Source organism: Harpegnathos saltator, unplaced genomic scaffold, assembly GCF_003227715.2.
Source record: "Harpegnathos saltator strain DR-91 unplaced genomic scaffold, Hsal_v8.6 scaffold212, whole genome shotgun sequence".
Lineage (NCBI taxonomy): Eukaryota > Metazoa > Arthropoda > Insecta > Hymenoptera > Formicidae > Harpegnathos > Harpegnathos saltator.
This window is the reverse complement of record NW_020229998.1, coordinates 315,511-328,387: the sequence shown is the minus strand read 5'-3', so window position 1 is coordinate 328,387 and position 12,877 is coordinate 315,511. Positions and strand designations below refer to the sequence as shown.

Genomic DNA, 12,877 nt, shown 5'->3' with positions numbered 1-12,877 from the left:
ATTGTTAATATTATTAATATTATGTTAATATTATTAATATTATGTTAATATTATTAATATTATTAATATTAGAATGTATTCACTTACAAAAACAACGAAAGATAGAAATCCTGCAAGTAACAGATACAAATTTACAAAATTAATATTATTTAATAACACATAAGTTGCATTTTATTCTTTATATGTATGTAAAAAATATTAATACAAATACTTTGACATATTTTGAACTGTATATATTCAATTTAATTTTAACCTTTACCAAACACTTAGATTAGCAACACCTTATTAATACACACATCTTTAAATGATATTCTTTCTTGTTCGTATTTTTGAAATTTACAATACTTATTCGGCATTATCTCGTTTGTAGATTTGCAGTTTTACTAACATAAATAGTAGTAGACACATCAGGTGTCACATACGCACTACCACGCACTACTACATACGCATCGGGTATTCACATACACATTACAAACACACACCGCCGCCATGACTTGGCGGTCTTCATGGCCGAACCGGAAAATGGGCGGGACACAGCTCTTTTGAGAAGTTAGCAATCTAGTATAGTATAGACATCTGTGTTGCTGGATGAAAATGCTGCGTTTTGATTGGTACATTTCCGAAGATGGATGGAAATGCACCAATCAGAACGCAGTATTTTCATCCAGCAAGTAATCCAGCACGAAAACAAGCATCGTGTGCCGCTGGCTTAACTTATTGCATTAATTCCGCAGTGCAGCCAAAAAGAACAGACTAAATGGCTGCGTTCCGATATTCACTGCCAGCACTGAAAATCTATAATATAGGTGATACAAACTATGTATTTTCAATACTGACAGTGAATATCGGAATGCAGCGAATAGCTGCGTTCAGCAGAAAAAACTGCTTCATGATTTTCGTTCCTGATTGGTTCGTTCTCCTGTATCCGCAGATCTAAAAGAATACTCCAATCATAAATAATAATTACTAAACGCTTTGTAACCAGCTGTTTTTGCTGAACGCGACCATTATTGCCATAGCAACGAAGCACTGAAATGTTTTGATACATACATTTTGACAATTGCTGACAGTTACCAACAGTTACTAAATGTAACGATGTGATGTCACAATTTATTTAACAAGTTTATTTGTATTGTAATTTAACAATGAGCTCGATTCCCGGCGGTGATAATAATGAAAATGTCATTCTTTTCGATGTATCAAAAAATGAAAGAAAACTGAACGACGAATTCAAAGTGCTGCAACGTAAATTGAAAGCAAAATGGAAATTTATTGAGTGAGCAAAAGATTCTCGAAGCAAAAAATGCAACATACAAGTCAACTATATAAAATACATGTTAAAATAATAATTAATTTACATGTTTCAGGAATAATGAAGTGATATCACAAGAATCATTAACAAACGCAAAAATTTTAGTATTACCAGGACCATTAAGTAAATTTACTGAATTAGAAGTGAATTCTATTAGAAGTTTTTTAAATTCCGGTGGTAATATTCTTGTCACACTTGGAGAGGGTGGCGAAAATAAATCTAACACAAATATTAATTTCTTATTGGAAGAGTTTGGCATAATGGTGAATAACGGTATGTAAAATAATTTTTAATGATATGTACACATACAAATAAAATTATAATTTTACTAGATAAAAGCAAAAATAAATACAAAAGCGAATATATATAAATTTACACATTAATTTCTATGTTGCAGATAGTGTAGCTCGTATGAGTTACAGTCAAACAATGCATCCCAAAGAATCTCTCATCTGTCAAGGACTGTCAAACAAGTCTATCTTTCTGAAAGATCATAATGAATATATGTAAGTCTTAAATAAAAAGTAGAATTGTATTTAGTCCTTAACTTTAAAAATAAATTTGCTTATTAATAGATAATCCTTTCAGTAATATAAAATTCCTGTATCCATATGGGGCAACTTTAAATGTAGTACAACCATCTGTAGTGGCATTGTCCAGTGGATCTGTTGCCATTCCAATGAATAGACCTATTTGCGCATATCATTGTGTGAAGGACAGTGGTGGCAAATTGGTTGTGTTAGGCTCGTCTAGAATGCTGACAGATACTTACATAGAAAAAGAGAACAACGACGCATTGCGTGAGATGATCTTTGACTTTTTTGAATTAAATATCTTTGAAACAGCGGATGTTCACACCGATGATGTAGACGTAAGTTTGTAGAAAACTTGCAGAAAATACAACATAATTTCTTGATCAAGACAGAGATCAAGCAACTGTCTTCTTTAGCGACTGTTAACAAAGGATATTTCTATGTGTGCAGTTTTGGGAGTACAATTTCATACCGGATATAACTCAACAAGCAGATAATCCAAAAGTTTGCACACAAGATTTGGATAACATAGATATACCTCGTGAATATACGAAACTATTTAAACATCATTTTTATTCTATTAATCTGAATATGATACCAGCTTGTATAAAGGCGTATGAAGCTCTGGGTGTGAAGCATGAGCCTCTTAGTTTGATTTCGCCTCATTTTGAGGCACCTTTACCTCCTACACAGGCGTCGGTGAGTATGTCAAAATTATATATTATTGATTTATTACCTTCGAATAATATAAATTCGGAATAAATCCATAGGTATTTCCACCAAGTTTTCAAGAATTACCACCACCTGCTTTAGAGTTATTTGATCTGGATGAGGCGTTTAGCTCTGATCTATTAAAGTTGTCACAACTTACTAACAAATACATGGTGACGAAAGACCTATCAAGTGACAGGGAACTAGATCATTACATCAGAGAATTTGGAAGTATAATAAGGATAAATAATACTGATACACATACTGCTAAAGAAGTATTAAATTCTGTTTTCCAGAAAATCTGTAGTTATAAGGCAATTCACGTTTAAGATTGTTATATACAGAACTTAATGTATATATAGCTTTTTCTCAAAAAATAAATAGATGACATTAAATGTTTTTATCAACTTTCTACCATATATATATTACATAGGCAGTCTGAAAATTTCTCGGCCTAATAATGAAAGAAATTTTTTTTGCTGTGAAATATGTTTTATTGTTCAATATAATCTCCTGAAACTTCAATACATTTATTCCAACGTTTTTCCAATAATTCAATGCCATCATTAAAGTATGATTCAGGAAGGTTTGCAAAATATCCATTCACGGCTGCAATAGCTTCATCATTTGATGTAAAACGCTTTCCAACCAGGAATTTTTTCAAGTTTGGAAATAGATAATAGTCAGAGGGAGCTAAATCTGGTGAATACGCTGGACGTTCAAGCAATTCGTACTTTAATTCGTTGAATTTTGCCATTGTCAAAACACTTGTGTGAACACGTGCATTGTCTTGATGGAAAATGATTCTTTTCTTCTTTAAAGCAGGTCTTTTCTCACGAATTTTTGCATCTAATAGATCCAAAAGGTTACAATAATATTCAGAGTTAATTGTTTTACCTTTCTGAAGATAATCGATCAACAAAACACCTTTGTAATCCCAAAAAACTGTTGCCATAATTTTTCCTGCTGATGGAACTGTCTTTGCCTTTTTTGGTGCACTTCCACCAGCTTCAATCCATTGTTTCGACTGTTCTTTTTGCTCTGGTGTATAGTGGTGGATCCAAGTTTCATCAACAGTTACGAAACGACGCTTGAAATTCATTTGATTTTGCTTAAAACGACCCAAACCCGCTCGAGAAATACGCATTCGAATGCGTTTTTGGTCAATTGTTAGCAAATGCGGCACCCATCTTGCACAAAGCTTTTTCATATGTAATTTTTCATGCAAAATATTTCCAATTCGTTCTTTTGAAATGCCTATGGCCTCAGCTATTTCACGCATTTTCACTTGTCGATCATCTAATACCATATCATGGACTTGTTGAATGTTTTGTGGTGTTGTAGCAGTTTTTGGACGACCTTCGCGTGGATCATCTTCGAAGCTTGTACGACCAGATTTAAAAAGAGCAGCCCATTTTTTCACAGTAGAAAGTGAAGGTGATGCATCCTTATACACTTTTAACAATTTCGGATAAATTTCTGTTGGTGTTAAACCATCCGAAACAAAAAATTTAATCACTGCACGATATTCAGTTTTTTTCATTTTAAAAAAGACATTTTGATACATCAATATTATGATACATCAATATTAAACTGCTGCTACTACTCGAATGCTTGATAGATCAAAATAAAATTTTACATGGGTTTATATCAAGGATGCCACTTTCCAATACAATTATAGTTTGACAGTTTTAATGCCATCTATGTGCCAGGCCGAGAAGTTTTCAGACTGCCCTCGTATGTTAGAAAAATTCAAAAGGATGCAATATATTGTCACATATTATTTATATATTTATATATTATATATATATAAATTAGAAATTGAGAAATGTCAAAATAAAAAACTCAGTTACTTTTATTTAAGAGATTTCATATTTTTTATAGAAATAAGTTCTGGATGGAAAAGTTATTTAATACAATAAATTCTCTTTAATTTTTATTAACTTTCATTTAAATCATTTAAGCATAATGTTATAATTGTAAAACATGCATAATATTGCAATAAAGCACAATTTCAACCAGTCTATAATATATTGATTTGGCCAATAAGCCCGTACGGTTTTTTACTTACAAATGATCGATGATTATTTATATATTAGGTGCGCAACTAAATTCTCGCTGTTTTTTTTTTATGAAAATGCAGCTTTATTGTGAAAAAATGGTTACAAATGAATCATTCAAAATATTGCCCATCGCTAGCGACAACTTTTTCCCATCTTTCTGGCAGAGCTCGAATACCGTCACGGTAGAAGTGTTCGTCTTTTGAGGCTATCCACGAATCAAGCCATTTTGAGATGTCTTCATATGAGCGGAACTGCTGATTAGCCAGACCATGTGCCATTGAACGGAACAAGTAATAATCGGACGGCGCAATATCTGGGGAATATGGCGGGTGGGGTAGGACTTCCCATTTGAGCGTTTCTAAGTAGGTTTTAACGGGTTTGGCAACATGAGGCCGAGCGTTGTCATGCTGTAGAATCACTTTTTCGTGCCTCTGCTCGTATTGTGGCCGCTTTTCGCGCAGTGCTCGGCTCAATCGCATCAATTGAGTTCGGTACCGTTCCCCAGTGATGGTTTCGTTCGGTTTCAACAGCTCATAATAAATAACACCGCCCTGGTCCCACCAAATACACAGCAAAACCTTCGCAGCGTGAATATTCGGCCGAGCCGACGACGTAGAAGCATAACTGGGCAGTCCCCATGATTTTGTTCTCTTTGGGTTGCTGTAATGAATCCATTTTTCATCACCCGTAACGATGCGATGAAGAAAACCCTTCCTTTTTTGCCGCTGGAGCAGTTGTTCACAGGCGAAAAAACGACGCTCAACGTCTCTTGGCTTCTAATCATAAGGAACCCAAGTTCCTTGTTTTTGAATCATTCCCAACGCATGCAATCGCTTGGAAATGGCTTGGCGGGTAACTCCTAATGCTGAAGCAAGCTCTTTTTGCGTTTGGCACGGATCCTCATTGAGCAATGCCTCCAATTCAGCGTCTTCGAAGGTTTTTGGCCTTCCTTCACGCGAACGGTCGTCAACATCGAAATCACCGTCTTTGAAGCGACGGAACCAATCACGGCACGTTGTTTCACTTAGAGCAGCATCTCCGTAAACTTTTTGGAGTTCTCGATGCGCTTCAGCCGCCGTTTTCTTCGAATGAAAGAAGAAAAGCAACACTTCCCGCAAATGACGATTATTTGGCACAAAATCAGACATTTTCACACAACCAAAAGTATATGACGCAAAAACAAAATCACTAATGTGTCAAAGCGGTTTGTTTACCATATGTCTAAGCTTGGTTCATGACGTTTTGGTTATGTCACAATCGACCAGCACTTACTACTGGAGCCATCTCTTGAAAAACAGCGGGAACTTAGTTGCGCACCTAATAGAAGATAATAACTTTAATCAATTATGTACTGGCCGTTGTTATCTACTATCTTTTGCCATCTTTCGGGCAGCTTCATAATTCCTCTTTCAAAGAACTTTCTGTCTTTCTGGGCAAAATATTGTTCCAAGTATCGTTTGACAGTTTCTTCACAAACGAAATGCTTTTCATTCAAGGAATTTTGAAGGGAGTGAAACAGATGGTAATCTGAAGGTGCAATGTCTGGAGAATACGAAGGATGTGGTAAGACATCCCAGCCTAGCGCCAATAATTTTTGCCGGGTTTGTAGAGATGTGTTCAGCCTAGTGTTGTCATGGTGAAAGACGACACCTCTACGATTCATAGACTACGTTTACACAGCTTCTAACTTCGGCTTAGTAACTACCGTAGTTAGTGCAGTCTCGAATCCGATTAGAGTATATTTTTAGATGTAAAAGAATATACCAATCGAATCAAAGAATTCACTAACTACGGTTGTTACTAATTCGGATTAACCTTGCCGTGTAAACGTAGTCATTGTTGCTAGATGCAATATATTGCGACGCTACAGCGCATGCGTGACATGACGTAGAGCTCTACGAAAACATATGCCAATGACGGCAATAAAGCGCATCGCAGGGTCCATGGAGGGGCCTGCGCTATCCGATCAGCTGTTTTCCCGCGTAGTTTTCCCGCGTTTCTTGCGCGAGTGCTTTGGAATGCCTTATCCCAGTGTATTGTGCAGTAGATACTAAGTAACAGTTACGTTACATTAATATTATAATTTCTCACTCAACTATGTAACTGTTACATAATATTTGTATTATGTAACAATGACATTGTTAAGTGAAAAATTGTAATGTTAATGTAATGTAATTGTTACTTAATGTTTAGTACGTTTTAACATAAGCCCAGTGATAGTGTGATTAGTAGTGATAAGTAAAAGTGCAGTGTATAGTTTATTTACCATAAAATATGGATGAACAACAGCCTTCAACATCAAGTGGCATTGAGAAGAAGAGGAGGAAGAGCGCTACATTTCAAAAAGCATGGTTAGATATGAATATTTTTAAATACTGGCTAAAACCACACATAGACACAGAAAAAGCTTTCTGCTCGGTTTGTCGCACAGTATTAGCATGCGGCAAGCAAAATTTAATAGCACATTCTCAAACAGAGAAACATGTTTGGAATATGAAAACTCATAATGTCAGTTCATCTGTTCCATTAACTGTGACAGAAAGTGCATCAGAGGATCATGCTATTAAAGTAAAAATAGCCGAGATAAAATTAGCTGCATTTTATGTGACTCATAATATAACTTTGAACATAGTTAACGACATGATCCCTCTTTTAAAAGATATTTTCAATGACTCAAAGATAGTCAGAGATCTGAGACTGAAACGAAAAAATTGTACGCAAATTATTAAAAATTAATGGCATTAATATGTATTTATAAGAATATTTTGTATTTCATATTTATTGTAAGAATACTAGTAAGGTTTTTCTGCAGTTTCCCTTACTTTTACGATGAATGTTGGTATTCATGTAATTACCTGCAGTCATTAGAAAATAAAATAATATGCTTATTAATTATAAACATTATTTTGTCTTTTCACAAAACCTTTATTTTCTCCCTATAATTCTTACATTTTTTATTTCAGATAAAGGATTTTACGTTCATATTAGACTATAGATTAATAATTACTATCGGATTAATTAAAGTAACCACGATTTAGATTATCTAATTTACTCAATTGCAATTCTCAATGCATAATATAATACGGGCGCTATAATATCTTAAAAAAGATACGATACTGAGACTTTTACTCAAGCAGCGAGCTCTACATCATCTCACGCATGCGCTGTAGCGTCGCAATATATTGCATCTAGCAACTATGCTGCGATTCACCAATTCTGGACGCTTCTCGTGGATCGCTGAATTCAATTTATCCAGTTGACTACAGTACACATCTGAATTGATCGTTCTGTTTTTCGGAAGTAGCTCGTAGAACACAACACCCTTCCAATCCCACCAAATTGAGAGCATGATCTTGCTCGGATGAAGCCCTGCCTTCGAAGTAGTTTGTGGTCGTTCGAGGCGCTGCCCCCACGATTTTTTGCGTTTGATGTTATCGTAGACGATCCATTTTTCGTCGCCAGTTACCATACGCTTCAGAAATGGATCACTTTTCTCACGTTTTCCGAGTGAATCGCTGATGGAAATGCGTTAGATTAAATGAGCTTCGCTCAGTTCGTGCGGAACCCAAACATCGAGACGGCTAACATAACCAAGTTGATGCAGATGATTTTCCATGCCTGATTTCAATATTTGGAGAACGTCTGCAATTTCCCGTATCGTGTAGAATTGGTGTCGATTATCGCCTTCAATTTGTCGCTGTCGATCTCATTTGGTCGGCCTAAGTGTGGTTTGTCTTTGACGGAAAAATCTCGCAAACCACCTTTGGCACACGCGTTATTTTACGGTATCCTCATCATATATTGCACAAATCTTTTTACAGGTTTGCGCCGCGTTTTTGCCTTTTTTAAAATAAAAAAGTATAATATGCCGAAAATGCTCGTTCTGATTATTCATTTTCAGATGACGCAAAACACACAAGATACACAAGCAATATTTACATATATTTTTTAAATGCACGTTGAAATGTCATCTGTCAATAGGCCTGTTCCTTTTGTCTGCACTGCTGAACTGGTGCAACAAGTTGAAGTGAGAAAACCTACGTTTGTTTCACTTTAACTTAGGTCCAGTTCCACAACTTGCTTTAAACCCCGTTTAACTGGGCCTTAATGCACCAGTTCAGCAATGCAGACGAAATGAACAGGCCTAATGATTATACGCTTTCAAGACTTTCGACTGAAGATAAAGCTTAGCAGAGCGCCTTGAAGCCATCTATCGAGAAAAACCGCACGGACTTATTGACCAACCCAATATATCACGCACAGAATTGGACGATTCGGTCTTAAATATATGTGGTAAAGTATATACGGGAAAGAAGAGTTTTGATATTTTAGAACCAGTGAACAATAAGTGTTCAAAGCTTCTAGAAAATTGTTGTAAAGGCTCGTCTACAATAGCTGTAAGAGTATGGCTGTAAGGCTGTAACGTAAGCTGTCAACGAATGAAAATATTTCATTTCGTGTCTTGCAATCTTACAGCCTTACTCTTACAGCTAATGTAGACGAACCTTAACACATTTGCGATTACATGTTCTGGAAAAATAAAAACAGGAAATACGGTACTCACAATCGAATCTAATTTTAATTCTTTAACCTACCAAACAACAATAAGAACAATAGAAATCGTTAAACGAGTGCGATGCAAAGTCGCCAAAAGGCAGGAGAGGCCATAAAGACCTCTTGTTGATCTTCTTACTAAATTCTTACTGGACCTCTTAAGCTCGTGTCAGACTATGTATTGGGATTGAAATTGGATTGAAATTTGACCAGTTGGAAAAAAGAAAATAATCTCAAATATAGTAAACTTTGCCCTGATTGGTTAAATCCAATACTCAATTCCAATCCGTAGTCTGATACGGGCTTTAGTGGGAGGCCTGCAGAATCAATATTCGGGATTCGAAAAGACTTCACAAGAAGCTTTGAACTCCTATTGTTTATCCGTTTATTGCTCATCAGGTTAATTTGTGTAAAGATCATGCTTCGCTTGACGCATCGAGCGAAGATCGATCCGTGTCACACGAAAAGACCGAGCCGGGATGCATTCTGAAAGTTGCAAAAAAAACAGGCACTCAGTATTGGCCTCGTTCAGTAGAACAAAGTGATCAGAGAGCGCTTAGTGATTATTGTCTGTGATTGGAGCATTCTTTTAGATTCTTCATAGACCCAGAAGTATTTACCAATCAGGAGCGAGATTCAGTGGTAAATCTAGTAATGTTGTCCAACTGATGAGTCTGCTGAATGCAGCCTTTATGTCCACGACCGCAATTTCAGTGGGATCTTGCAAGGTGACTAATGTCCGTTTGTACCAACCGTGGTTAATTTAACCGACTGGTTGTTCCATCGGAATGGATCAATCGCACTTAACAATTCTAATTAACGACAAATGCAATTGGTCAATTCTGTTGGAATAACCAACTGGTTAAGTTAACCAAGGTTGGTAGAAATGGGCATAAAACGGGGATAGTTAACTGCAGTTTATAGTAAAAGTGTCCCTTAATTGATCCTGGGTTAATTAATCTAAGTCCATTCAAATAGGCTATTATATTTAAAATTGCTTAAATTCACTTTCAGATGCTACGTTGTTCGTTTTATTGATTACAAAACATCTTATTTGTGTTATTTATCGCTGCACTCCTGCACTAACTACACTATCTCTCTTCTCTCTCATTCCACTATATATTTCAGTGACATGAGTTTTTTATCTGTTGGGGACAGTGTAAATTCTCCATAACTATTTTTCAATGAAGAATAAACGTCGTATATTTCAGATATTAGTAGAGAGTAATCGGCAGCGAATCAGAAGTCGTGTGAACGTATACACAAAGAAATCAACAGTCGAAGCTTGTAATTTTTGTGTTGATTAGTTTAACGTTATCGTTAACGTATTATTTGTTAATTTTACATATTTAATCAAATTTTCAACACAGTACCTAAATTCAACCATATTGCGAATGTAGTAATATTTACAGTAACAGGAACGCATTGTAGTTGGTTCACGATGTAATAGTTTATTTCATTGATTGTAATTTGAAAAGGCCATGGTTGTTACGATCCGTCATAAATTTTTCGTATGTTTTTAAATTCAATCTTTGTGTAATCACAAAAAACAGTTAACAAAGATGTCTGTGTTCTTTGTAAATACGTAAGTAAACATCTGCCTGTTCTCTTTTAGGTTATATCCTATTAAACAATATATAAGTATTTATATACGCAGCAACACTAGTAGATTACACACATACAAATAGGAAAACGTAGGATTTACAGATATAAAAATTTATCGATATCAATAAAATATTGTTTTAATTAAATTAAATGGAACAAAATATGTTACTTTAAACTGCTCTTAAATTACTAACTTAAATGCAAAATGTTCAGTTTAGTTTCAGAATTGGTGCTACATCTTTCATAGATTTGTTTCTGATTTAGTGAAGATAAAAAAATTGAAAACAATAATTATATACTGTATTATTTTACTTACAATGTTCATTATTTATAATAGTAATCAAGACAGTGAGGTAGAAGGAGATTCCAATGGTGATTTGCAAATTGCATCACCAGGCAATTCTGAGGCTCAACAATCTTTGACTCAGTTTTGGCCAAAAGTTACTGAGGAAATCAAGAAGATCACAACCGTTAGTATCTATACTGTTATAAAAGTTTATTAAAGTTAAATTCTTCAATATTTCTATAATCAATCATTCTTTTTGCAGATGGACTTGAAAACACAATCTTTGCCATTAGCTAGGATAAAAAAGATTATGAAGTTGGATGGAGATGTGAAAATGATTAGCGCTGAAGCTCCTATGCTTTTCTCCAAAGCTGCAGAAATTTTTATACACGAACTAACTCTCCGAGCATGGGTACATACAGAAGACAACAAACGACGTACTCTCCAACGAAACGACATCGCAATGGCAATTACGAAATATGATCAGTTTGATTTTCTCATAGACATAGTACCTAGGGATGAACTGAAGCAAAGCAAGGCGCAAACTGAAAGTACTGTACGCACATCTATGAATTCGGATCAAGTGCATTATTACTTTCAGTTAGCACAGCAGCAAGCTTCAGCTAATCAAAATGTACAGAGTAGTAATACTGCTGCACAGCCCATACAAATCGTGCAACCTTCCGCTGGACAAATCCAAACAATCAACATCGGGAGTCCTGTAGAACAAGTATATTTCCTCTTTACTAATCTGAGGAAGATTAAAATGGTCTCGCATATTCAATGTTGTCTTTTTCTTTATAAATCTTAGGAAGCTACCAGCACAAATACAACGCAAACGGTCACAGTGCAAAGTCCGCAACAGTCATCAGGTCAACAAATTATTCAATTGCAACAAGCACAACAATCACCTACTTCTCAAACAAGTGGACTACAAATCATACAACAAGTAGTTGCTCCCAGTGGTGAAGTTCAGAATATACCAGTGAGTAGTCAAGTTCTGAATATATCAGGATGTAATAAAGTTCAGAATATACCAGTAAGTAGTGAAGTTCAGATCATACCTTTAAGTAACAAATCCAGATTTTTATTGTATTATGTCTGGCTCATGTTGATGAGCTAATTTTCCTCTATATCATTGTTTTCTTTCAGATTCAGCTGACTCCCCAACAACTGCAGATGATTCGCATGCAGGTGCAGGGTGGAGGTAATCAGCCGATAATAATACAGACCGCTCCAATTCAAACTCAGCCACAACTTATACAAGTTGCGCAAGGCGCGCAAGCTCCAGTTTTCATACAGACCACCAGTGCCGATACAGAGTAATATTTATAATCATATTTGCTTTAGAATAAGATTACGACATTTAAAATTAAAGAAAAAAAACTATTATATAGTTTCGAACTATAAGATAAGAAAATGGATATTATCATATAAAAAGAAATATATTTCTCTTTCGTAAATTATCGATGATGTTTATTTCATTTTCCAGTTTTTCCTTTCTCTCTATTCATCCTGTCATTTACATTTCAATTAAAGTAAGCAAATCACATTTACCAAATTGACAAATTTGCATTTACTAAAAAAGTTTCACTGCTATATAATATCTCCTTAACATCCCACAGAATATTTTTTCGTTTTCATTAATTGTTTATTATTTATTACTGAAATATTAAAAATCCTTGATGAAAACAATATTAGAGATTAAGACAACGTGCTAAATAAATGACAAACATTTAAAATATCACCAAATCTCTTACTAGTTTGGATATCTTCAATCCTCTGTGTTTTACATATAGACATATTACGTCTA

The 12,877-nt window shown here is 35.1% G+C and overlaps 3 protein-coding genes across 6 annotated transcripts; all 3 read left to right on the top strand.

The window, feature by feature from the left end:
• Window positions 1–865: 865 nt before the first annotated feature.
• On the top strand, window positions 866–2,964 carry IFT52 (intraflagellar transport 52). Its single transcript, XM_011144783.3, has 6 exons — window positions 866–1,276; window positions 1,368–1,585; window positions 1,710–1,818; window positions 1,901–2,183; window positions 2,296–2,544; window positions 2,616–2,964. The coding sequence occupies exons 1-6, from the start codon at window positions 1,146–1,148 to the stop codon at window positions 2,883–2,885; spliced, it is 1,260 nt and encodes a 419-aa protein (XP_011143085.1). The 5' UTR covers window positions 866–1,145; the 3' UTR covers window positions 2,886–2,964.
• A 3,896-nt stretch (window positions 2,965–6,860) lies between these two features.
• On the top strand, window positions 6,861–7,413 carry LOC112588413 (uncharacterized). The gene has a single exon (XM_025298236.1). It carries the CDS (start codon window positions 6,894–6,896, stop codon window positions 7,353–7,355), a length of 462 nt encoding a protein of 153 aa, XP_025154021.1. The 5' UTR covers window positions 6,861–6,893; the 3' UTR covers window positions 7,356–7,413.
• Window positions 7,414–9,840: 2,427 nt separating this feature from the next.
• Nf-YC (nuclear factor Y-box C) lies at window positions 9,841–12,495 on the top strand. 4 transcript variants are annotated; one of them, XM_025298239.1, is made up of 5 exons: window positions 9,841–9,901; window positions 11,116–11,248; window positions 11,327–11,794; window positions 11,876–12,103; window positions 12,217–12,495. In XM_025298239.1, the coding sequence occupies exons 1-5, from the start codon at window positions 9,855–9,857 to the stop codon at window positions 12,388–12,390; spliced, it is 1,050 nt and encodes a 349-aa protein (XP_025154024.1). In that variant the 5' UTR covers window positions 9,841–9,854; the 3' UTR covers window positions 12,391–12,495. The 4 variants fall into 4 exon arrangements, with proteins under 4 accessions (XP_025154024.1, XP_025154025.1, XP_011143087.1 ...); XM_025298240.1 differs by having other exon boundaries at window positions 11,876–12,049; window positions 12,217–12,490; XM_011144785.3 differs by lacking the exon at window positions 9,841–9,901 and adding an exon at window positions 10,389–10,758 and having other exon boundaries at window positions 12,217–12,494.
• The last annotated feature ends 382 nt before the right edge of the window (window positions 12,496–12,877 follow it).